A 26308-nucleotide genomic window follows, 5' to 3' on the forward strand; every position below is an offset into this window, starting at 1 on the left:
GAAACCAGAGCTGAACCAGAAAAGCTCTAGCACGGAGCTACAACGGGAAAAGCGCTGGTGTGAAAGCCGCATAGCAGCAAGATTCCGGAGCTAAGAGGCGGCGCCGCTTACGTCGAGGCGTGTAGGACACTAAACCCACCTCCCCTGAACATGGGTCGACTGAAGAGTCTCGTCATGCCTGCCTACAAGCAGTAGCACTGAGCAAAGTGACTAGAAGGCAACCACACACTTATAAAAAAAAAACACACTTTATCAGACAACACTAACCAGGCTTCGTGTGATTCTGTTTATTTGTACCTTACTTTGACCATCCGTTCACTGTCATTGATCATTGTGGAGAGCAGGCAGACGTTTTGTTTTGTATTATAGTAGCTATCGGATGGAATCAATACATGGGCTGCACAGGTTGTCTTGTCCGACTATCACAAGTAGAATCATAATGAAATATATGCCGGTAAAATGTGCCTGTAGAAAACGGCTTATGCCACAATAGGATAGCAACAACAAGTAGTCAAGATAGTCAGTTTAGCTTCGGTTGCTATGCTAACATCACCCATTTTATACCAGAGATAGCAAGTAGTCAGGTTAGCTTCGGTTGCTATGCTAACATCACCCATTTTATACCAGAGAAACTTTCATAACAGCGTTGTGATGCCAAACAGCGTCAATTCAGACTGACACACATTCACTTAAGGGGAACTGGGGATATGCATCAGCTGCTTATGTGACAGTCAGACAGTGAATACTTTACAGCGGCCGCTCTAAAGTATTAGCTAACCCGGAGCTAACGGGAGAATAAACTCCCGTGGAAGAGCAGCCAGCACTGCCGCGGTCGGTAAATGCTGCTGAAACACATTAATAAACAATGAACCACGGCACTCTCGAGAAAAGTATAGGGTTGGAGAAGTCGTTATTTAATTTAATCTGGCTTCGTGTGATTAAAAGCAACACAATCGTCGACCCAACGCAGTCCCCCGTTGTTGTTGTTGTTGTTGTTGTTAGGGTTAGCCGTAACGCCGCTGGGGAGCAAATCAGCGATGTAAACGGTGACGTCATGACGCAGCAGCGGCAGCACCAGTCGGACTCTGGGCGGTGTGAACAGAGCGGGAGCAGAAAAGGCAAACCGGAGCTGAACCAGAAAAGCTCTAGCACACGGAGCTAGAACGGGAAAAAGCGCTGGTGTGAAAGCCGCATAAGTGCCGCCGACATGGACCGATGCGGTGCTTCCCTGAGCGTCAAATACGAAATACCGCCAACGATGGGAATACATTGCAATCAGTTGAAAGCTCTTTGCGTCCGTTTATGAAGCTGAAGGAGACTCGGCGCGTCTATTCTCTTATCTTGATTTGGGGTGGGGGGTGTGCCAGTTTATGGGCGCTGTACGCAATATAGGCGTACAGCGCGAACTTTAAAAAAAAAAAAATGTCTCCCCAATTTTCGGCGCCCCCGATGGGTTGATGCGCCCGCATTCACCTATACTTCCTATGCCAAGGGCCGGTGTTATGCCATAGGTTGAAACCTGGTTGAAACGTTGAAACCTTGCCGTGGATTCAAGCCCTGTTCGCGGGTGTAATAGTCCTTTAGGCTATATAGTTGACCGCAGGTCATGGAGAATAATGAGGTATCCGTAGCCCTTTGTATGATGCATCTTTATTGCTTGACAGGTCTACAGCCGTGACACACACCGATCACTCCTAGATGCGGGCTTGCATACACCCCTATCACTCCGCCGCCGCACCCCATCACTAACGTCCTGATGGTATATGTGCGCGGCACTATATACTACATCCTCCTTTCTTACAATGAAAGTTGCATATAACATTTGCTGTAGTAAACATTCTATAACGGTCTCAATATTAACATTGTTCACTTGTTAACATGCGAATATATATGAAATTATATTTTGTATGAACATTAACATGTCAACTTAGAATCAGTGTATATCACTCCAACATCCTCATATAAACAACACACCTTACTTTTTTTTTTTTTTTTTAGCAAATAGAGTAAGGATTTTAACTATAAACTCTGTCTTAGCACAACCTCTAGCCTGAGCTAATTAGGAAGTCTTTGTATCTCTCAGGTGGTCGAATAAGTCGGCCACATCTGGTTCTTCTTGTGCTCTGCGTTGATGACATTTCACATTCAACAGTCTCTGACGTGTCTGCATCTGGCGTGCATAGTTGATTGTCTTCAGGTAAGTCAGGTTCTGGGTCCATTTGGGAGTTAGGTTCTGGGTCCATTTGGGCGTCGTGTGGTGTTTTCCTCAGATGTCTCCTGTTGCGCCTGTAGTGCTGACCTGAAGATGTGACCACATCATAGGAACGTGGCTCACCTCTCTGTGCAGTAACCAAAGCTGGACGCCAACCCTGTTCAGTCTCCATGTGAACAGTACTTCCTGGTTGCAGCTCAGGAAGCGGCCTCGTTCCTCTGTCATAATACTGCTGCTGCCTCCTCTGTAGATTATCGAGAGTCGAGTGAGCATCCTTAGGCACAGCAGGCTGAAGCACCACGGTGGAGCTCGGTAAGGTGCTCCTTAGCACTCTCCCCATGAGCATGTGTGCGGGTGAGTATTGCGTGCCTGTTACAGGTGTGTTTCTCAGGATGAGCAGGGCAAGATCAGGGTCTGTGTTCGTTAGTTGTGCTTTTTTAAGAACATGTTTAACAGTTTGTACGGTTCTTTCAGCCAGACCATTGGACTGTGCATAGCCTGGGCTGGAATGAGTGAGTTTTATGCCCCATGATTCTGCAAAGTTCCTCATTTCTTGACTCGCGAATGGGACATGGTCACACACCATCTCTTTTGGTATTCCTATCCTGGAGAAGACTGATTTCATTTTCTTAATGACAGTATGTGATGTCTTGTCATTAATGTTAAGCACCTCAGGATATTTCGACAGGTAGTCGACCATCAATAGGAATGATTGTCCTTTTATTTCAAAGATGTCAGCCCCTATTTTGAGCCAAGGAAGCTCAGGAATGTCGTGTGAGATCAGAGGCTCCCTCTGGTTTCTGGAACTGCTGACATGTCCCACAATTCTCGACCATTTGTTCTATCTCTCTTGACATACCTGGCCAGTACCAGTGCCTTCTGGCAAGTGCTTTTGTCCGCTGCATTCCTTGATGAGCCACATGTAATGTTTGCAGCATGTCACTTCTCATCGAGCTCGGGAGGATTATCGTGTCACCTGCAAACATTATCTTATCTATTACTGACAGAGTATGTCTGATAGGCCAGTATTGAACCAGTTTAGTGTGTACTTGTTTTCTGTGTCGTGGCCAGCCTTTCTGTGTGTTTCCAGCTGTAGTATTTCATCATTAGCGGTTCCACTTTTGAGCTTTTGCAGCATCTCAGTGCTCAAAGCGTCTGTTGGCTCCAGAGCACAGACAACTTTCTCATCTGTGATGTCATCAACTGTTGAGTGTTCATCATGTGTGACAGCTCGTGAGAGTGTGTCTGCAACCAGTAGGTCTTTACCTGGTGTGTAGACATTCAAGTCATATCGCTGCAGCTGGAGGAGCATCCGTTGGAGTCTGGAAGGAGCTGCTCCAAGCGGCTTTCTCAGAATGCTTTCCAGAGGTTTGTGGTCTGACTGCACATCCACTTTCAATCCATACACGTACTGATGGAACCTCTTAACAGAGAAGACAATTGCTAACAGTTCCTTTTCTATTTGAGCATAGTTCTTTTCTGTTTGTGTTAGTGCTCTTGATGCATAGGCAATTGGGTGGCCCTCGTGCATTAGACATGCTCCCAAACCATCTTTGGATGCATCTGCCTGTATGATGAGCTGTTTCTTTGGGTCATAGTAACTGAGTACAGGAGCTGTAATGAGAGCATCTTTCAGTTGTTTGACTGCTTCATGGTGTTCGTGCTGCCACAGCCACACCCTGTCTTTTCTCAACAACTGTCTCAGTGGTGCTGATATGGCGGCTTCACCTGGGATGTACTGAGCTAGGTATTTCACCATGCCCAGCAATCGCTGCAGTCCTGTTTTGTCAGATGGTGTTGGCATGCCTGTGATGGCCTTGATCTTAGCGTTGTCTGCTCTCACACCCTCTGAAGTGACCGTGTGGCCCGTGTAGCTGACACTGCTCACCTTGTACTGTATCTTGTCTTTGTTGAACTTTACATTAGCCTCCTTTGCTCTGGCTATCACTTCCTGTAATATCTCATCGTGTTCTTTCTCTGACGATGCAGCAATTATCATGTCATCTGCAATGATGTGGATCCCTTGGATATCTCCAAATGTCTCACAGTTGCGTTGCTGGAAAACCTCACTTGCTGACTTGATCCCAAATGGAAGACGTTTAAAGCGGTATCTCCCCCATGGTGTGTTAAATGTGCACAGTAGGGAGGACTCTTTATCTAGCTTTATTTGCCAATATCCATCTTTTTCATCCAGCACTGTGAAAAGTTTCTTACCAGCTAGTTTGCACAGAACTTCATCGGTCGTTGGAATGGAGTAGTGCTGCCTGAGAATAGCTTTGTTTAAGTCACTGGGATCCAAGCAAAGTCTTTCTTTTCTGTGATCACCAGGCTGTTCACCCATGGTGTGGGCTCAGTTACCTGTACAATAACATCAGCTTGTAACAAGTCATCGAGAGTGTCTCTCAGTCTGTCCATTACTGCCAGTGGTATTTTCCTACAGCCATGTATGACAGGCGTGGCCTTGGGGTCAGTGTGGATGTGATATTCTCCAGCAAACTCACCTAAACCCTGAAAGACAGTTGGGTGCTGAGCTATGAGCTCCTCTTTTGGGATGTTTCACTTCTATCGAGTCAATGTCCACTCTTTTCACCAGGCGCAGTTCTTCACATGCCTCGTTTCCTAATATGGGAATTGATGAGTGCCTGGAAACATCAAATGTCAGACTTGCCTGTGTTTTGGGAGTGGAGCATTTGAGTGTTACCACCCCTTCCGGCTTCAATCTCCTCCCTCCATACACCACCAGCACTGTCTTTGTAGGCTGCAGTTTGAGGTGTGTTCTTCTTTCACGTCTAACTTTTCGGGTCATCGCTGTGAATACTTTCAGTGGCAGGACATTGGCCTCTGCTCCTGTGTCCAACTTAAACTTCACACACATGCAGTCAACATTTACATTAGAATGCCACGACTTGTCAGCTTTAGACTTTAGCTGATCGATGTTCACTGTCCCAACGTGTAGGGTGTCTGTTCCCGGAGAAACATCATGTACTGTCTTGTGATGTTGGGCTTTAGCTGACCTACACATTGTTGCATAGTGATTCTGTTTTCCACAATTACGGCAGGATACTCCGTATGCTGGACACTGTCTTGGCTGGTGTGATTGACCACATTGTGTGCATGTGTCATGCCTTTGTCCCATGTCTTGTGTACGTTGTACAGGCAGTGTGCGTGTCTTTTGTCCTTGTCGACTGTTCTTGTGCACTGCAAGTACAGACATCTCCTGGGCTGCTGCATTCATAGCTAGCATTTGAACTTTGGCCGTCTCAGCAGCTCTGCAGGTGTCTATGGCCCTTTCTAATGTGAGATTAGGTTCTCTTAAAAGTCTCTCTTTCAGTCTCTGGTCATTCATACTAAACACAATCTTGTCTCTGATCATGTCATTTTCTGTGGTATGAAATTCACAATCCTTGCTCTTTTGCTTGAGCTCTGTCACATATTTCTCAATCGTGGTGTTACCTGACATAGGATGTGCCCAAAACTGATGTCTCTCAAACACTGTGTTCTTCTTAGGCAGACAATAGGCTCTGAATGCTGCTAGAATATCCTTAACAGTCTGTTCATCTTCTTCTTCACCTTCATCTTCACCATGTGCGATGTCTAGCGTGTTGTAAACTTCAAGAGCCTCCTCTCCTAGTGCATGCAGCAGTATGGCCACTTTAATCTTCCTGTCCTTACCGTCTGCACCACTCGCGGTCATGTAGATTTGGAAGCGTTGTTCCCATCGTCACCAGTTTTCTCCCAAGTTGCCACTGAGTACCAGTGGAGATGGTAATTCGAATCGATCCATCTCTCTTTTTTCTTTCTTCCAAAAAAAATTGCGACTCCCGCTCTCTGGGGACCGCACCTGTTAGCTTTAGGCTAACAAAACTTTCATCTGTTTAGCTCCGGCAAAGTGACGAACTGGACCGACTTCTGACACCATGTAATAGTCCTTTAGGCTATATAGTTGACCGCAGGTCATGGAGAATAATGAGGTATCCGTAGCCCTTTGTATGATGCATCTTTATTGCTTGACAGGTCTACTACAGCCGTGACACACATCGATCACTCCTAGATGCGGGCTTGCATACACCCCTATCACTCCTCCGCCGCCGCACCCCATCACTAACGTCCTGATGGTATATGTGCGCGGCACTATATACTACAGCGGGGACGCGCAAACGTGACGTCATCGCCTGTATTGAGCGTTCGCCGTTTTTTCACCCTTTTCAAAGCTTTTTTCTCTCTTTTGAATGATATATCAGATAAAACAGCAAACGGCTGAATAAATAATGTGCATACAATTGCGAGGAGGCTCGTTTTAAGTACACGTTTTTCAGATCTGTCACAATCTTCGTATTGGAATAAACTTCCGTTTTTGAGTGTATAGCCCCACTCTGTTATATTCCTCCTTCCTACAGAACAGACAATGACAGGATAATATGTGATTTGTCAGTATAGTCCTATTTCTTAAAACCTTCTCTGTTGTTTAAGTGTCTGATAACCACGAATAGTAAGCAATGATATAACAGTAATGATATCACATGATCATGTCAGACACTGTTATTTTCAATCAAGCCTAAAAGATAATGTGTTCAAACTGGCTTCACTCACTTGAATTGCTCCTTTGAATATCATCTTTATATATCCCTACTCAACACATGTTTGTATTGTAATGCCACTCATATATTTTTTAAATTATATTTTAAGGTGACATTGAATGCTTTGAAAGGTGCCCTAAAATAAAGTGTATTATTGATCTTATATCTGTGCCTCTATTACATTACATTTTCTATCACACTATTAATGTTCCTTATTTTAGACTAGGCTAATCCTGGTGTCAATAGGGAAGATCTGCACTGTTCTACATAACATGTTCAGAGCAGGTATTTCTCCTGCCGGATTTGGAACCCCCCCTACATCTTTCTCCAGGATAGTCACAACTTCACCAAAATCACACTGGTGCTTGCTGTTCCCCTCTAGTTTGTGCTCACAAACGCATTTCACTCTGGGCCCTGCAGGTGAAAAACTAAAGAGGGGCTTCCATATCCGGCAGTGCAGTTGCTAGAGCTGCCGGATTTTGAAGCGCCCCCTTTAATTTTGGCCAGGCTTCAATCTACGGCACAACACCGGCCCTGAGTCCCATCTCACATTATTTGGGTCTCATCGGTCAGTGTATCGGAGTCCAGAAACACATGTGAATGCTAAAAATAAAGGACTGTTTCTTTAAGAAGAGGCTGGTTTACTTTCTTCAGTCCGGCCGCTTGGTCGTTATATATAGCTTTTATATTTATCGTGGAATACTAAATGCCTAAAATAAAACATTATTTACTTAAATCATATTCTAAATATTGTTTTCTAATAGGGTCAACGTAACGACGTGTGAATGCAAATAATTTCCTCGTCATTGGAACGTTTATTTCTCTTACATTTACCCCCCATAAAGCAGCAGTGGTATCTTCCGCTGCCCCGGAAACGCCGGCGACAGCAGGATAGACCGCCCCGGTGTTGCAAAGCAGGTGGAACTGATTTGTCAGCCAAAGAGTAAGAAATCGGTAAGTGGTTGGACGTTTTTAAATGACTTCCTCTATGTCGATTAGTAAGAGCAATAATGATGTACTTCGTTATGAATGGTAGATTTCGTGAGCCTTTGACTCCTGGGTGTTAAAAAATGTGCTAACGTTAGCAGTGTAGCGGCGCTAGCTTACAGACAAAAGAAGTGCCCCCCCAGCGCAAAGTGAGCCTTTTAACAGAACGAACATCACAATGCGTGTGAGGCTGTCTGTCAGGTTCCTCTGGTGCTGAACCATATCGAGGTCTGCTCTGGATGTGAAACGTTAGTCATCCTAACCTCGGTAGCCATGTTAAGCTAGCATCAACGGAAGAGTCCCACAGCCGTTTACTTTGAGTTTTAAATCAGTTACACAACAACATTAGAATAATACAGGTCAACAGGAATTATTCAAACCAAACAGATACAGTTTAAGATATTACATAACAAATTACTGAATAGCCTAAGAACTCATAAAATGTACAGTTGCATTAAACAGGTCCGTGGTCAACAATTACATTTAAAATAACTTCAGACACCATTACATGTTATAATAGCTCATATAATAACTCAATTTCTTCTGTGTAAACTTTAAAGTGAGATTTTATTTTAATGTACTACTTAATACTTACTCATATTATTATAGTCAATAAATAAGCCATTGAACCTAAAAGTCTGAATTGATTCATTAAACTTAAATAATTATTATCACAAATGTTGCAAGAAGTACTATTATGCTAAAGATCTACAACAAAAGTGTGATATTATTACAGAGTATTATATTATTTTGTTTTATCACTAATGAACACATGTCGGAGCACTTTAATACTTTAGTTTCTCAATGTGTACTTTGTATACTACTGGCTTTAGTAGCTTTTCCTTTTAAAATACATCATCATTTATTAGGTAATATGAATAATCTGAAGTAAAAAGGGAAATATTTCCTACTTGAAAAAAGGTACTCGAGTATCGTCCACCACTGGATACAATAATTGTATTCAATAAGCAACATATGTGTGAACATAAAATGGAATTTAAAAAAACCCCACTAAAACATGTCAGGGATGCTGTTTTCAGCCTCAGGAATATTGAGATTTCTTCCATTTTTAAATCATATTAAAGTGATCTTTGGGTTCAGAACTAACCTAACAAGATAGCAAAATAAATCACATTGGGCTTTGACATTTTCTTATCTTTTTATATGCCATAATCTAGACACCATCTTTTCATTTTGACACTGGTTTTGCTCTGTAGGCAAATCACCATGTTTTACATTGTGTTAATGAGACTCTTTCAAAAATCTGTAACCACATTTTCAGCTAGGTTGGAACAAAAAAATTGAAAAATTAATTATTTTTGTTCAATACATTTTTGTTCAATCAATGTTTATTTTATTTTTGTTATCATCAAATTCATCATTCTATGAGTACTAATAACAGCTGGGATGTCATTATTCAGGTGTCCACAGGTGTCCACTTGGAGCATCCATCAGTGCCGCCTGACAGGCATCAGCTCAGCATCAGTTACGCTGGACAAGCTCGTAAGTAGTCCTGTTTTATTTTTAAACACATATATATTTATTTTTAGTTCATTGCTCAGCCTCTGTGCTGGTACATTCTGGTTACCCCTGACTGGATAACATATTTCACTGCGTGTTGCTTTTTACCTGAGATTGTGATTTATTTTATTCTAGAATCTCTTAGATTTGAATGGCCAAGGCAGCCAGAAGTACACAGGTATGACCTTCATCCTCCGCATTTCATCATATCTTTAGATGGATGATTATAAATTGTCATAACCACTTGTGTAGGGCAGATGTTTATCTCATAACCCCCTGACAAGATGTTTTTTTCTTGTTTTTAGCAAAGCCTATCAAAGGTTCAGTGATGCCTGTGAAGAAAAAGAGGAAGCTCCCTGATGCAGATGATCATGAGCGCAAATGTAAAATTACGAGGTAAATGGACTCAATAGGTGCTTTCACACAAAGTGCTTTTCCCAGGAATACTTCCCGGAACTTAGTTCCCCGGAAATCTTTAGTCCCGGAACTATCTAGTAAATCGCGTTCACACCGGAATAACTGACGTCAATTCTTCTTCTTCTGCTTTGGGTTTACTAGTAGGCCGCAAACAACTTCACGGCGTATACTGCCACCCGAAGTCCCCGGCCGGAAGTCCCCGGAGTTGGGGACTGGCTTCAGCTTCTACTGAAGCCTTCCGAGTAAATCGCCAGAACGCAGACACCTCCTCATCTCCACCGCTCCCATGTTTTCTTTTGTGTTGCCATAAGTTAGTCTCTCTCCGTTGGTGCGTGGGGCTAATGCTAATAATGCTAATGCCAGAAAATACAATGGCGGCTTCACAAAACTTTTCGGAGTGTTACGGGCCGTGATTTGCAATTCGCCCAGCCATTCGGAAATTTGAACCTTTTTCGCCCCAGAAAAGTCCCTGTTCTCTAGCACAGGGGTTCCCAACCCCCCGGTCCAGGTGTTACTGCCGGGCTGCGATATAGCTGTGAGTTTATCGTAATATTTGCAGAATTATAAATATATAAAAATATTTTATCATAATTTTTTTTCAAGAAGTGTTTAATTTGTGCACCTATACCAGTCATATTATTTCATCCAGTAGCCTAGTTAATCTTTCACCAGATAACCGTTGAAAATGGCTTTTATGATGTTCCGAGGGATTCGGCGGCTCAGGGTCTCAGCCTCCCGTGCGCACGAGAAAGTTACCGGTGCGCCAACTAGGAAGAGGAGTGCACAGGAGACAACCGTTTAATTGCAGACTGTTATGTTTATGTGGGAAAATGGCCGTGCATACATTATTTGATGTATTTCAAACTCGGACTTCATTTTAAGGACATGTCGGCCAGGGGTGTAGAGCTATGTGTTTAAGCACCGGATTGGCAAAACAGGAGAGTAAACCAGTCTGCCTTGATCTATGAATTCATGTCCGGGACTCTCACGGCATCTGCTGCCCACAGCTGTTTTATAGAAGGAAAGCCTCCTTCACTTCATGAAATGGCTGCAGCATCAGGAGGCAGGCAGCAGGACGTATACTCCGCCTCTGAGAAGTGCAGCACCAGCACGCCGAGAGCTGTGCCTTTTTACGCACCGCCTTTGCGTGTTTACCTCCATCAGAACAGCTTAACCCCCTAATCCCACCAGGAGCGTCTGCGCTGCGCTGCGGCTGCAGCGTTTTTAGCGATCGCGGCCACTCTAGTCAATGGGTGCTATTCCACCAGACCCCCTGCGCCGCGGCTCGAAGCGTCCCAGAAGCTCCTCGCCGCAAGGAATTTCTAAAATATAGGATGAATCCTATTTTTGGCGCAGGCAGGAAGTGGAACGTTCATCCAACAACTGCGAGGCTGCACACACGACGCTCCACTTCCGCAACGTTTTGAAACGCGCCTGGTGGGTTATGACGCAGGAGGAGGTCGCAGACGCTTCCGGTGGGATGACTGCAGGCTGCTACGTGTTAACCACACACACCTCTACACACATCTCTACACACATCGAACTGCCCGGTTACTCCCCCTTTTATTAGTTTTATGAATCATCACCAAGGCGCATGATGTGTGTGTGTGTGCTCTGCTCAGCTCTGTGTTTGTGTCCAGAGGCGCGGGAAGGTATTTTGAGTGGGGGTGCTGAGGTGCTGGACTCCAGTGAACACTATTACGGGCACTATAGAGCACGCACAAAAGCACTCCCCACACACAGTACACCCGCGACTGTTACAATGAAGGCTCGATAATCAGCTCACGGCATATAGGCAGGGGTAAAGTGCTATTTTTTACGAGTGGGGAGAGGACCTCACCTCCTCTGCTGAGGATGGTGAGGTCTCTTCTTCCCCGGAAGATTTTTTAAGTTGAAAGCATCAATCTGGTGCACTTTGAGAGCAACATTAAGAGATCTATGGATACCTCTCTCAACACCCAGATGAAACACAACTGTAAGTAGATGTTCTTTTTCTTTATGGATATTTTACAAATCACTCTCCTTTCAAACTGTATTCTTGTTTTACTGCCATATACTTTATATACTTTATATATTTTACTGCCAACTGTTTTTCCTTTATTCTCTTATTTGTTTTATAACTATAATGATCATATGAAGGTGTGCCGCGGAAATAATCTTTTGAATAATTTGTGACCAAACCGTTTGAGACCCACTGAGATAACTTAGACTAAAGTGAACTATCTAAACACTCAAGAGTCCTTTAGCTCACCTGAGCCTCTCAGTCTGAGAGGAGAGCTCTCCTCCAGCTTGCTGAGCTCCAGCTGGCTGAGCTGAACAGGACGTGGCCGGGTTATCTTTCATCAGGCAGGGCATATACTGAACCCCTCACCTTCTCCCTTTCCTCGACAGTTTGTGTGAGTGTGTCAGAGTACTTATTTGCCGGTCAAAATGTCCGTTAAAGCTGAAATCTTCCAGACAAAATTTGAAAAGTGCCGGTCAAAGGTCTTCTTTGTTATTCATTGAGCTTTAAAATAAATGTATATGATTCGATATTAAACAAACTAATTATAGTAGATTAACTACATTATTCAAAAGTGTACAGTAACTTACAATAACACGGGAATAATAAACGGAGCGCTCTCTCCCTGTCCTGACAGCCCGTCAGTCTCATGCAGCTCGAGGATCAGTAATGAGCAGTGTTGTGCTAGTTACTGAAAACCAGTAACTAGTTACCATTACTAGTTACTTCATTTCAAAAGTAACTCAGTTACTTTACTGATTACTTACAACAAAAAGTAATGCGTTACTGTGAAAAGTAACGTTTTAGTTACTTAAAAAAGGGCTCCCATTATATTAATGCCCTTATAGCCTTCATTTCAGTTCTGTTATTGCATTGGAGAATAATACAATCTGTTGATCAACTTGACATGCATTATATGCAATCTGGATTGCATCGATATTAGCTGGCTTTCCATTTTTTTATATTCTTTCTCCAGGTAGTTGGAAAAAGTTTTCCGTCCCATATGCCGTGTGCCGCCCGGACATGCTATCATGCTAACTAGCTCCCTGAAAGCGGGTGACTCCACTGTAGCAATAGCCTGCATGTGTTCTACAACATACCGTGCAATGGCTTTATGGACTTTTCCCTGGCTAGCAGTCCCTTGGTTAAAATCCAGCCGCTGTTGCTTAGGTGGAGGTGGAGTGGCGTCGGCTGAGTCTGGGTCTGTGCCGGTCTTAGTTAGCTTCGTCCCAGCATGTTGTTTTTGCAGATGTTTTAAGAGATTTGAATGACTGGTTTGGGCAGTAGATAGGCTCTTTGACCCGCCAGGACACAACTTACATTTAACAGAAACTTTCTTTTGTTTGTGCTCGACAAAAGTGAAATAGTGAAAATATCTCCAGGTGGAGAAACTAGACTTGAGCTCCGCCGCCGCCATGATAGTCTTGTTAGTAAACAACACAAACACGCCCACAGCCCGTCTCCGCATGTGACACAGGAAGTATCTAAGTACATTTACTCAAGTACTGTACTTAAGTACAGTTCTCACCTCTGTTCACCTGGCTGTTGACTATATAAAAAACTAACGCAGTAACGGAGTAACGCACCATGTAGTAACGGTAACTGAGTTACTGAATTTAAAAAGTAATGCGTTAGAGCAGTGGTTCCCAAACTTTTTGTGCCCAAGGCACACCAAAGGACAAGTAAAAATCTCAAGGCACATCTATTGTGCAAAATAGCCCTTATAGCACGTGTTATCACTCATATCATGTAAAATATCTGTAAATGTGCATAATTATTTACTAATGCCAAATAAAATGTGACAAAGACCACTATATTACTCATGAAATATTTATTAACAAAATATTTCAGAAATTAATTTGAAGCGCAGAATTTTTCTAATCCTTGGTGGCACTGAGGAGAGGGCCACTCGCAAGTCCTGTTCAACAGAGAGCCGTGACCTCCTGTTGTTCATGTAAATCAGAGTAGAGAACGCCAACTCCAGAGATGGGGTCGTTACTAAAAAAAATGTAATATATTACACTACTTCGTTACTATCTACATAAAGTAACTCGTTACTTTACTCGCCGAGCACGTACGAACTGCGCATGCGTGAGTGGCAATAACTTTCCTTACCAGCAGGTGGCGGTAGTGTGTATTTGTCATTCAAAACAGGCAAAAACCGGAAGACAGAGAAGAAGAACAGACTACGTGATATACACAAACAACAAATAGCGTGTGCGGTAGCTTCACCTTAGCATGTGTTCTTTGCAGGTGTGTGTTGAGGTTTGACGTGGTGTTCACAGCAGTGGATAACAGCTTCTGGCCTGGACACAGTTTGCACCTCACCGTCACATTCCTGTCTATTCTTCGGACGAACTCAAAATAATGGGCATACCTCCACTCCTCGAAAGTTATCGCTGACTCAGCCATGTTTATGCAGCACTGCACGTGGAGATGTGGACGCGGAAGTCGTGCAGATTACGTACATATAAACCTACAAAGTACTGATATAGTAAATTAAAAAATAATTATTTTTTGTGTAGTTGTATATTGCAAAAATAACGTATGGTTGTCACTGGTGGCACACCGTTTGGGTTAGAGTACTAGTTACGGCCCGTCCACACTACAGCTTAAAAAAAAGCTTGGAGCTGGGCGTGTCTGAAGCTTGGGCATTTTATTCGAGCAACGCGACCAACAACCAATCGCATGAATCTCCCCCCCCCCCCCCCGACATACGAAGCAAAAAAACCTGAGGATTTTATGCGAGCAATATATATATATATATATATATATATATATATTATATATATATATATATATATATATTATTATGTTAAAAAATTAACGCCATTAATTATTTTAACGAGATTAACGCATGTGTATTTTTTTTCCTCGGCCGCCCCGTAGTTTCAGAGCGCATCGACTTTAAAATACCGTCTACAAGCTGATGCAGACAGCCCCGCTCCTGCTGCCTGCTTGAGGCAGACCACACTTCCACGCTCACCGACTGGCCATCTGGAGGACCAGGAGGGTGTGTGTATGTGTGGCCCGAGCAAGCGAGAGAGAGACCTTACGTGCACTGTTGTTGTTAGCATCTGGTGCTAGCTAGCTGCGCTAACGGATATAAGGAGCTGTTTTAAATGAAAACAGAGGAGCGACATTTCGCCACCACTGCGCCGAGCACTTGACTTTATGCAGGAAGCCAGACAGCGGGACATTGTACGAGAAGTCAGCACACTCAGTATGGATAGTGCAACATGGTTGCAGCTCCCGTTCGAGCATATGCCTTGAGTTGCACATGGCTCCAACGAATGATCCAACACACACACACGCACGCACGCACACACACCATTTTTATTGTATGAGAGAGGTTCCAGGTTGAATTGAGGCGAATATTTGTAATGTTCAGAGGTTGTTGCGTTTAATATTCATGACAATATTTGTCATTGTTCAAATGATATTAAACATTAGCATAAAGCATATTTGTCCACTCATATGTTGATAAGAGTATTAAAAACTTGAAAAATATTCCTCTAAGGTACATTTAGAACGGATCAAAAATGTGCGATTAATTTGCGATTAATCGCGATTAACTATTTTAATCGACTGACAGCACTAATATATATATATTATATATATATAATATATATATATATATATATAATATATATATATAATATATATATATATATATATATATATATATATATATATAATATATATATATATAATATATATATATATATATATAATATATATATATATATATATATTAATTATATATATATTAGTGCTTTCAAAATTATCGCGTTAACGGCGGTAATACATTTTTTGAATTAATTGCGTTAAAATATTTAACGCATTTAACGCATGTGCAGAATGGCCCGCCCCATACGTGCCACCAGTGGCAGCGCCAGGGTATGGCTGGGGTAGGCTACACCCATACCAAGAAATGGCTTAGCCCCACCATGAGACATGATGTTAAAGTAAGCAAAATAAAGTCTGCCAACTCGCGCGGAGTAAATTGCACAGACAGCAGTTAGTAAGATTGATTTCAGTAGCCACGGTTTTTAAAACAGCTGATCACAACGTTCACACTCTGGTCACGAAGTACTCCACTAGCCCCCCCCCCCCCCCCTCTGTCGACTTTCCTGAAGTACTCCCCCGTTGATAGAAATAAACACGTAATGAATTAAGACCCCACGGTTTGATGATTGATAGGTGTGTGGGTTGTCTTTCATTTTGACACGCAGAAAAATGTTATAATAAACATAGATACTGTATGTTAAATTGATATATCCGCCTTCTTTCATTTATCTTTCCATTCCCAACAATATACATAAATAAATGGCATATTTTGGACATAGTTCGAATGGTGATTAATCATGATTAATTAATTTTTAAGCTGTGATTAATCTGATTAAAAATTGTAATCGTTTGACAGCCCTAATATATATATATATATATATATATATATATATATATATATATATATATACTCCCCAAACAGGCGAAAACCTACCAGTTTCACCCACTGTCTCTGCCACCTCCCTCCATGCCTGGTTCTTCCGGTTTGTATCCCGGTAGGTGAAGAGGGTCTGGTCATACAAAACCGGGTGATTTGCTACGGCGATAGTTAGTTTCTCCTCCATCTTTTTTTTTTTTTGAAATATAGAAATGAACGGCGGAATATCTCTCCCAGCTTAGACACGGTTTGATTGGCTAGGGCTTGAGCTGTCAGATTTTCAGAAACGGGATTTGATTGGCTGGCGCTGGCTACTCCGGCGTCAGAAGTTGAACTTCTGCAGCCGGAGACGGCGAAGACGGACCGCTATGTTACCCACAATTCAGTTCGGCGAAAAGCGAGGCGACGTGATGTCACCCCATTCAAAGTGAATGGGCAGACGCGTTGGAAACCGTTTTTGAAGCTGTAGTGTGGACAGGCCGTTACTGCCAAAAATAACGGCGTTACAGTAACGCGTTACTGCAACGGGTTACTTTGTAACGCGTTGCCAGTCCCAACACTGGTCCCAACACTGGTAATGAGTGACCCGACAGTAGAACGAAACATATCTATAACTCGTTTAGGTAGTTTGAGAGGTCATTAAAATAGCTACGTGTGATATTCTAACCTGAAGTGTGTGTTTTGTCCGCTCACCGCTGCATGTGATCATGCAGAGCTGCGTGTCGACTCTCGACTCGTCAGCAGCAGCTGATCTCTCTCTCTCCCGTCAGATTAGACTTCACTCGCGTTTATGTCCATATCGATCAGATCCAGCTAGTTCTAGCTAATGATAGACTACCTGCTTATGAAAAGACACCTAAACAATAAGCGTCGCTATGCAACCGGGTGAGGCCACAAAGTATAGCGCAGCATTATGCATTTGTTTACATGCCCACCGGAACCCCGAGGCATTAACAACAGATCAACGCACAATCAACCCATCCAGGACATCTCTTTCTCCACATTACGTGTTAGACATTAGAGTTGACTATTCTTGTCTGTCACATAAGTGGTGCAACTGATGCGGTATTGTGCTAACTAAAGGGAAATTATTTTGAGCGGAGAGATTTAGATTTGCCGGTCTTCAGCATATTTTACCGGTCAAAGTCCGGAAATTACCGGCTAACGGGAACTCTGGTGTGTGTGTTGATGCAATGTGAGTGGTGAGCCACTAATAGCCCCCCCTTCACTGCCTCGGCATAGAAAACACATGTATGCAGAGATGAGGATGTGTTTACTCCTCAAACCTCTTAGTACGGAAACGTGTTGCCTTCCACAGACAAAGAAACATGGCGGGTATAAAGCACTTCAAAGTATGTTTATCTCTGAGGAAAATGTGTATTAATTGAACACCTACGGGGTGATTGTGTTGTAGTTTCACCAGGCCTCAGATCCGGGGGGCGCGGCCGGTCAGCGGGGACAAGCTGTTCTCCAATAAGAAGTGTCTGGCCTGGTTCCACGCGTACGCCGGCCCCGACAAGGTGGTGGGCCCGGAGGCCATGGAGAGGTTCTGTGAAGACATCGGAGTGGAACCAGAGAATGTGAGTCCTCCGGCTGCTTAGTCCTCAACTGGGCCCAATGTAGCATGCTCAGAGTTAACTCAGGACTAAACTTAGTCCTTCCTCATTCAGAGCTGAGTGGAAGCATTCCGATCCTTTACTAAAGTAAAAGTACTAATAGACTGAAAATACTCCACTGCAGGTAACGAAACCCCTAAGGTGCTAGCTAACCTCGTACCATTCTGCGCTTATGAATGATATCATTAGATTGTTATGAGCTGTGTAGAAGCACCATATAACTTTTGGATTAATTTAGGGCGGAGCTCATCTTCATCTTTCTTGTATAGGAATGCAGCACCTGTTTTTATGGATTGATCTATTCATTTAGATTTTCTTTTTTTGTATATGTGAAAAATACTCTGACTGGAATCTGTTGCATTTTGGTTATACTCTTTAAGGTCAAAATGTAGTTTAATAATATTTTTTGTTTGCCATTTATTGGCAAATAACCTATAACAAATGATGTGAATATAATAATTTGAAACTAGTTTTGTTTCTTTAATTCTACTGCATTATGAGAGTTGTGTTGTTTTTACAACCTCGGGGAACTCTGTGTTGGACGGTGTTGATGGAGTGGTTCTCTCTTGCAGATTATCATGTTAGTTTTAGCCTGGCATCTAGGAGCATCAAGTATGGGCTTCTTCACAAAAGAGGAGTGGCTCAGGGGAATGACGTTATTACAGTGAGTGACTTTTTCTATTTTATATCACTTCATATTTAATAAACACATCTAAGGCCCGGGCTTGGAAATTGTAGTTTTGACTGTTTTCCACCAGATTGAGCCAATTGTCATGTTTACCCTAACGGTACGTCCACACAGCAGCTTCAGAAGAATCTTCCACCGCTTCCAACGCTTCTCTGCCCATTGACTTTGAATGGGAACTGCATTGTGGGGGGGCGAAGCGAAGATTTCCAGGATTTCCAGGATTCAAAAGTTGAGCAATGTTCAACTTTTGAAGCTGAGCTGGAAGCGCCAGCCAATCAAACACGTTTATGCAAATCTTCCAGTAGAAGCGCTAGCCAATCAAACCGCGTGTAAGCAGGGAGAACCAGACCGCAGCTCATTTCCTCATATTCCAAACGAGAAATTACGGTAGCAAATCACCCGGTTCTTTACGACCAGAACTATTAACGGGATACAAACCGGAGGAACCAGGCATGGAGGGAGGTGGCAGAGACAGTGGGTGAGACTGGTAGGTTTTCGCCTGTTTGGGGAGTTTATATATATATATATATATATATATATATATATATATTGCCCGCATAAAATCCCCGGGGGTTTTTGCTTTGTATGTCGGGGGCGGGAGATTCATGTGATTGGTTGTTGGTCGCATTGCTCGCAAAAAATCCCCAAGCTGTCAGACACGCCCAGCTCCAAGATTTTCAAGATCTTTGAAAAGCTGCTGTGTGGACGTACCGTAAGGGACAAGCACATGTTAATTTCCGGTTTCATGCAACAAAAAAAGTAAATGTGTCAAATTACATTTTGTTGCTAATCATGACATTTCCCAGACTAAAAATAAATAAAAAGATACCCCCTGTATTTACTAAACATTAAACTCTGTTAAGATGTACCTCTGCAGTGGTACATCTACCTAATTTTGTGACATGGCCTTCCTCTAAGGACATCATTGCACATTTTTAAAGTGGCACAGGGGTTCAAATGTATGTTACAAAAGAGATAATTTTCATTATTTTGTATAAATGTTTTCTACATAATGCTCTCTTAGGTTTGTTGTTAACGTGTGTGTGTGTGTGTGTGTGTGTGTGTGTGTGTGTGTGTGTGTGTGGCAGGTGTGACTGCACAGAGAGGTTACAGAACAAACTGGACTACCTGCGCAGCGAGCTCAACGACTCTGCAGTCTTCAAAAACGTCTACAGATACGCCTTTGACTTTGCCAGAGTGAGTTTGAGTTTATTTCTTTGTTGATTTCTATTTTTCAAAGAAAAAAAAAAAAGTGTCTATAAGCAAAAATGTCCCTAACTGTTTACCACTCAGCCTTAGTGTGCCCCGTACTACACATAAGGGCACACCCCTGAATATAACACACTTATAATGCGAGGTGAACTCCTTTGATCATATCATCATATAAGAATAAAAGGTCACTTATATAATACATGTTTCTAAGGCCACAAAAGTGTTATGAATATTGGAGTGTGTGTGTGTGTGTGTGTCAGGATAAGGACCAGAGGAGTTTAGACATGGACACGGCTAAGTCCATGCTGTCGTTGATCCTGGCGACCACGTGGCCTCTCTTCCCCGTCTTCAGCCAGTTCCTGGAGGTAAATGTGTTTGCTTGCTTCATGGAAGCAGGTCTTTACATAATGTGTTCAAATCCTCTATTGACATTTAATAATGATGCTTTTAAAATAATATTAATCTTCATAATATATATATCGTAAACGTTCCACAATTAGTCGACTAATCTCCTGAATTGACCTCTATTGGTCGACACATCTTTAGTGGAGGCAGGCTTTCTGGCTGTTCGTGCTCTGGAGACGTTTTGGCTGTTAAATGTTTGGATTCTGATTTTACAGTCTGAGGAAATCCTTTGACGCCACCACGAGACACATTTTGCAATCCTCTTTCCACAGCAGTCCAAGTACAAGGGGATGAATAAGGACCAGTGGTATAACGTCTTGGAGTTCAGCCGGACCATCGACACAGACCTCAGTAACTACGATGAAGACGGAGCTTGTGAGTGTTCGAGTTCTAACTGTGATTTCACCGCCCCCCTGAGGCTTCAGGGGGAATACATTCACCCCTCCCGACAGGATGGGGGGTGCTCGTGGCCCCTAGCACGTGATGTGTTCTTATTTTTATGATCATTTTCTTTAATAACATTACTTGAACAGAAATACACACTAAACATTATAATACAGACACAAAATGTAGTATTTTCATTTAAAACTGTCATGGCTCCTTACGAAGAAAAATAAAATGACTCTATCTTTAGACACCAACGTTGGCATTAAGATTAAGATGGACTTTTATTAATCCCCATGGGGAAATTGTTTCTCTGCATTTGACCCATCCTAGTGTTAGGAGCAGTGTGCTGCCATTTTGAACGGCGCCCGGGGAGCAATGTGGGGAACGGTGCATGCAAGGAGAGGCACTGTTGGAACATAATAGTTGTTCCTTTCTGTCATTATGAAACCATGATGGTGCATTGGCTCTGCTCTTCTCGCTGTGGCTGTTCTCTGGGGCAGCAGAGAGGAATGCGTGGGCCATTCTGCCGCAGTTATAGGACACTGTGATGCAACATGCTAATATGATAGCTTCCTGTATTTAGCCTCTCTGCTCCTCTCATTCCCTCTAAAGGTCAGCCTGCTGCACACTTTCAGGACTTCACCCAGACTGCACCCACTGTTTCAGTAATCAGTATTCCATCGATGAAACGCACTTTGGCTCTGAACCCTATCACGTTTTACTCACTGTGGCATTGTTTTTCACGGCAAAATAAGTCTATAAAAACAAAAGTGTGTTAATTAAGCAATAGCTCACGACAGGCCGTGGTATATGCTCATTATATCACAGCTAAGGGGCGTGGTTCGGCCCGACGCGAAGCGGAGGGTCGACAACCCCCTTAGCCCCCTTAGCAACCCCCTTAGCTTTTGAATGGTGGTACTTTTTCCAGTTGGTCTACCTGCTCTTCACGTAGCTCTGCATGTCGTCGTTTAGGTGCTTTTTTTTCTTCTGGAGATAGGCACTGCTCAATCCACTCCTCCATAGTAAGACCTCCCCGGAGGTCGAAGTTAATCTTAAATGTTTCCATCTTATGCTTTGTAAGTTTGTTCCGTAATGAAAGAAATGTAAATATATTTATAAAACTGACGAGTCAAATCAAGCAATCTGATTGGCCGATAGTGTTTTTGCGGACCTCTTTGATTACAGATTTGAAAACATCGTTGCTTGCTTTAAAAGTAGCACAATTCATTATGTCAAACCTTGGAAAGTATCTAGATATCCCTGCCCTAATGCCAAAGTAACTGCACACTGTATGTTTTGCCGTTTGATGTCTATGTCTGGACCACTGCGTAAAAAGGAGGGTTTCTGCCCCGTTACTTCTCCGCTGCTTTCTTGTTCCAGTATGAAAAGCAAACTGCAGGCAGTTTGCTTTTCAGCCCAACGGTATACTGTTTTTCTCAGACGCGGAGGGATACTGACTTGATGTGAAAAGTAACTTACAATTCTACCCGTGGTATACGCTCAGTATATCACGGCTAAGAACCAATCAGATTGTTTGATTTGACTTGTCCGTTTTATAATTAACATTAATATTTAAAAAAATGGGGGAGGGGGAATAATTCTATATACATTTTTGAAATGTATAGATATTGTAAAATAACGGGCATATGATATACATATTATTCCGTTATTTTGGAAACCTTTTTAACCAATATATGCTCTTCAAACATGCCGACTGGTTTTTTGATTACATGTTACTTGTTAGACGCTTTTATCCAAAGCGACTTACATACTAACCGTAGACTACTGTAGTCCAGGGGTCGGCAACCTTTTTGATATGAAGTGCCATTACAAAAAGAAATTGTTATCAGCGAGCCGACGATCGTAAATTATCAACGGGGGTGGTGAGGAGCTCGACGCTCGTCAACAGGAGGGTGGGAGGAGCCTCGCTGCGGGGAAGCAGTGTGTGGACCTGTCAGCGCATTGAATTGGTTTAAACGGCATAATAATAAGGACAATCGTCCGTTCTGTGATTCTCCAGAACACACATGTTGTGATATTAGGGTCATGCAGAGTGAAATGAGATCGCTGTCCCTTTAAGAGAGAGAGGGGTGTGGCTTGTGCATGTGTGTTTGTGGATGGTATAGCGACAGTGAGGGAACGTGTGCATGTTTCTGGAAGTGAAACGAGGAAGCAGAAAAACAGAGGTCTGTGATGTATTTTGTATTTTCGGCCTCCCAAGAAGAGCTCGCCTCTCTCCAGTCATTGAACCTGAAGCTTGTTGCTTCTGCCCTGGGAGACGATAGAGTCATCCCCCTGTGTCCTCGACTACGGTCTGGGAGCCGACAGGAAAGTTCAACACACAGATGGCCAGTCCGCCCCTTTGTAGCATATTATTTCGATGAGCAGATCGCCACTGGGCTTTCAACTAAAGACACAGCCACGCAAAAACTGTGGGGTGTGTACAGCTGCTTATGGGTACTGCAATTAGTGAAGTGCTTTCCTCCGTGGTGAGACGATCAGCACCACGGAGGAAAGCGGCAGAAAGTCACCTGGAGTTAAAGAGAGCGGGGCTGCGCTGCGTGCATGGCTTCCTTCTGCAGGTAACGGGGAGACGCGCTCTGGCGGCGGGCTCGTTCAGGATCCGAAAATACAATTTAAATATTTTGCACACTTATTCCACTTATTCCTATTGTGCCACTGGTTACGGTGCCGCATGCCAATGGTGGCACGCGTGCCAGGGGTTGCCGACCCCTGCTGTAGACAATCCCCACAGGAGCAATTTGGGGTGAAGTGTCTTGTCCAGGGACACAACGACATGCTGACTGCAGGGGGGGGGTGGAACCTGTGCCCCCCTGATGCGAACACCAACGCACTAATTCACTGCCACGGGTTTTCAGGGAGAGTTAGAAAAATCTTAGCGTTTCCCAGTCAGAGGGTCAGTAGTTGGATCCCAGCCCCTACAGTCTACATCAGGGATGGGCAACTTGGATGGTGGTGTAGGGCTGTGGCGATACACTAATCTCACGATACGATACGATACACGATATTCAGCCAACGATACGATATATATCACGATATTCAGCCAACGATACGATTCGATATAATTCGATACACTTATATCATTTTCTGAAAGATTTTAAAGGGACAGTGGGATTTTGGTGACATCTTGTAAGTGTTCCATTGACTTGGATTGAATTAATTCAACTGAAAACTGAAAGCATCCATTATACAATATATGGCTCTGACAGAGAGTCTACAGCTTGCAAATGCTGGACAAAATGAATCAAAAGAAAGATGTGCAAACTCTAGCTGTAAAGTGCAGTATCACAATGGACAATGGAGAATGAAAAGGTGCAGCAGGTGGCGGAACACGGGGGATTTGAATGGGACTTGTTAGAAATTAAAATCAATGTTTTGATGGCATAAAGTACCATAAACATAGTCAGTTTAAATGCTGTTTTATACTGAAAAACCAGAAGTTGTTGTGCAAAACCAGTTGTTGAGCTTTTATTCTGAAAATCCTTCATCTCCGGTTAGCATTTAGCATGTGGCTAATATACAATTTCCTATAGAGGTGAATTTAGTAGCGATATGACACGGAGTGTTGCACACCGAAACCTACTGATTTCAACACTACAACTATAGACGTCGAGATATTATTATTGCTGAATATTAAATGAAGGTACAGTTTATTTGAATACGTTTGTTTACAGACGTGGGTAGCATGAGACAACATTCGGAACTACCGGAAATGATACCAGCCGTGAGGTATTTTTGGAGTATTGATTACAGCGTTTAAAATGTATTAAATGCAAAGTCATGAAAGAGATAAGGAGGAGAAAAGGCGTGTTTAGTTATATATTTAATGTGCAATGTCAGAATCCTCTGTAATGCGCAACAACGAACATTGGAGACGTGGAGGGCCGATCCCCAGCAGCGCCAACCGGCCCACAGGGAGGATTCAGCAGAGGATATTTAACAGCTGGAAAGGTGGAGCTCGCTCTCTTCCCTTCGCTCATTTTCTGCTTGTAACATTACCGCGCTTTTTATTAATTAAAGTATACATTTGAACATTCTCAGAGACTCAATTAGTCTCCTTTTTAAAGCTTCTCTCCTGGACGCGAGTATAACGAACACAGTTATCAGACTTAATGTATCGATACCCGCGGCTGAAATATCGATACTTTCTCAGAAAATTAAATATCGATATATATCGCAAGATCGATTAAATTGCACAGCCCTATGGTGGTGGGGGCCACATAATGTATGTACTGGCCACCAGGGGGCCGCAGATTCACTTGGAACACACACCCCAATTCCATGTATTGTATGTAATTATTAACAAATATACTAAGTCGGACATCTTCATTGACATTTTACAACCTTTCAGGGAACATCCTCTAATAAGCTCACTAAGCAAATATCAGTTCACAGAAATGTTATTGAATGTTGGAATACAACTATTTTAAACTATTGGAAAGCACGAAAATGTGTGTGCATTGAGATGAACCATTAAGATGACATGAAGTCATGAACACTAGTAACCCAGACATTAGTTGTCTAACTTGAACCTAAGAAACTTGTAGCCAGTCTCTGCCTTCCCCCTTATTCCACAATAAGGGGAATGTCAACACAGACACCTGTCAACCCGCACTCTGCTGTTCCTCAGCGCCGGTATTGAAATGATGTACGCAGCTCGCGACGTAACTAGGAGTCTAGTGGACGGTATCAGTACTACAGTTTTTTTTTTTAAATAATTAATTATGTTTATAAATTAATCTGAGGGCCGCAAAAAGAGGAGGTAGGGGCCGCCAATTGCCCATCCCTGGTCTACATGGTGAAGTGGCCATGGGCAAAATACTGAACCCCAAATTGCTCTAGGAGGCATGTCTGCAGTATAGACGGTATTGATGGATAAAAGCGTCAGCTTAATAACATCTGTCCAAATGTCAAACCTGATAATGCAAGTATGCCTTGTCTGGAAAGGTTCCCATTCAACAGCCCCCTAACGCAGGGTCCGTGTTAATATATGTTTCTCTGCAGGGCCGGTGCTGCTAGATGAGTTTGTGGAATGGAAGAAATGCTGGTCAGCATCGTAGCAGACAACTCGACACCGAAAGAAGATGGAGGGAGAGAAACAAAAACCACATTGTTAAAGAAAAAGATCAGACACACGTGCACACACACACACACACACACACACACACACGGACTACAGCATCCTCCCTGTATGGGGTAGCCCTTTCTCTCACTGAGTCGACTTTTATAGTGTTCATTTGGAGAAAAGAAAATGTTCTTAAAATAAGGAGAGATTTGGAATTTGTTTTCTTGTTAACATTTTATTTTCCATTGTGTCTTGTTTATAGATGTTTTCACAGTAATAAAAAGGAATTGGAAGTATGACGAGCTGCTTGTGGATAATTGATGAAACTTGTTTTATTCACGTCTCTTTATAAGTACTGACTGAAAGTAACTAAAGCCAATACATACATGTATTGGAGTAGAAGTACACTATTTACCTTTGAGTTGTAGTGGACTAGAACAGTGGTTCCCAACCTGGGGGGCGCGCCAAAGATCGCAGGGGGGGCTCCAGGCCTCAGATGATTTGAGGCCAAATATCATATTTAGACTTTTTTTTTTTTTTATAAAGCAATACATGATTGTCACTAAAAGCCTTGTCTCTAAATTACAAGAAAATATAAAAATAATTGATTAATTAAGTTTAATAAAATTCAAGTTAGTATTAAAGGCAGAAAAACACAGAAATGTATAATTCTTTCTTTAATAGAAATGTTTCTTCTGCCCGTAAATAAATATAGATAGATAACACGGCAGGGTCCGTGACAGTTTGTTTT

At 42.7% G+C, this 26308-nt stretch overlaps 1 protein-coding gene across 1 annotated transcript; it reads left to right on the forward strand.

The window, feature by feature from the left end:
• The first annotated feature begins 7637 nt into the window (after positions 1-7637).
• Positions 7638-25856, forward strand: dcun1d5 (DCN1, defective in cullin neddylation 1, domain containing 5 (S. cerevisiae)). Its single transcript, XM_034079617.2, has 10 exons — positions 7638-7743; positions 9198-9279; positions 9433-9475; positions 9603-9693; positions 17578-17743; positions 18352-18443; positions 19556-19664; positions 19940-20044; positions 20357-20459; positions 25497-25856. The coding sequence occupies exons 4-10, from the start codon at positions 9626-9628 to the stop codon at positions 25550-25552; spliced, it is 699 nt and encodes a 232-aa protein (XP_033935508.1). The 5' UTR covers positions 7638-7743; positions 9198-9279; positions 9433-9475; positions 9603-9625; the 3' UTR covers positions 25553-25856.
• Positions 25857-26308: the final 452 nt, after the last annotated feature.

The sequence above is a fragment of the Pseudochaenichthys georgianus genome, unplaced genomic scaffold, assembly GCF_902827115.2.
Source record: "Pseudochaenichthys georgianus unplaced genomic scaffold, fPseGeo1.2 scaffold_666_arrow_ctg1, whole genome shotgun sequence".
NCBI lineage: Eukaryota > Metazoa > Chordata > Actinopteri > Perciformes > Channichthyidae > Pseudochaenichthys > Pseudochaenichthys georgianus.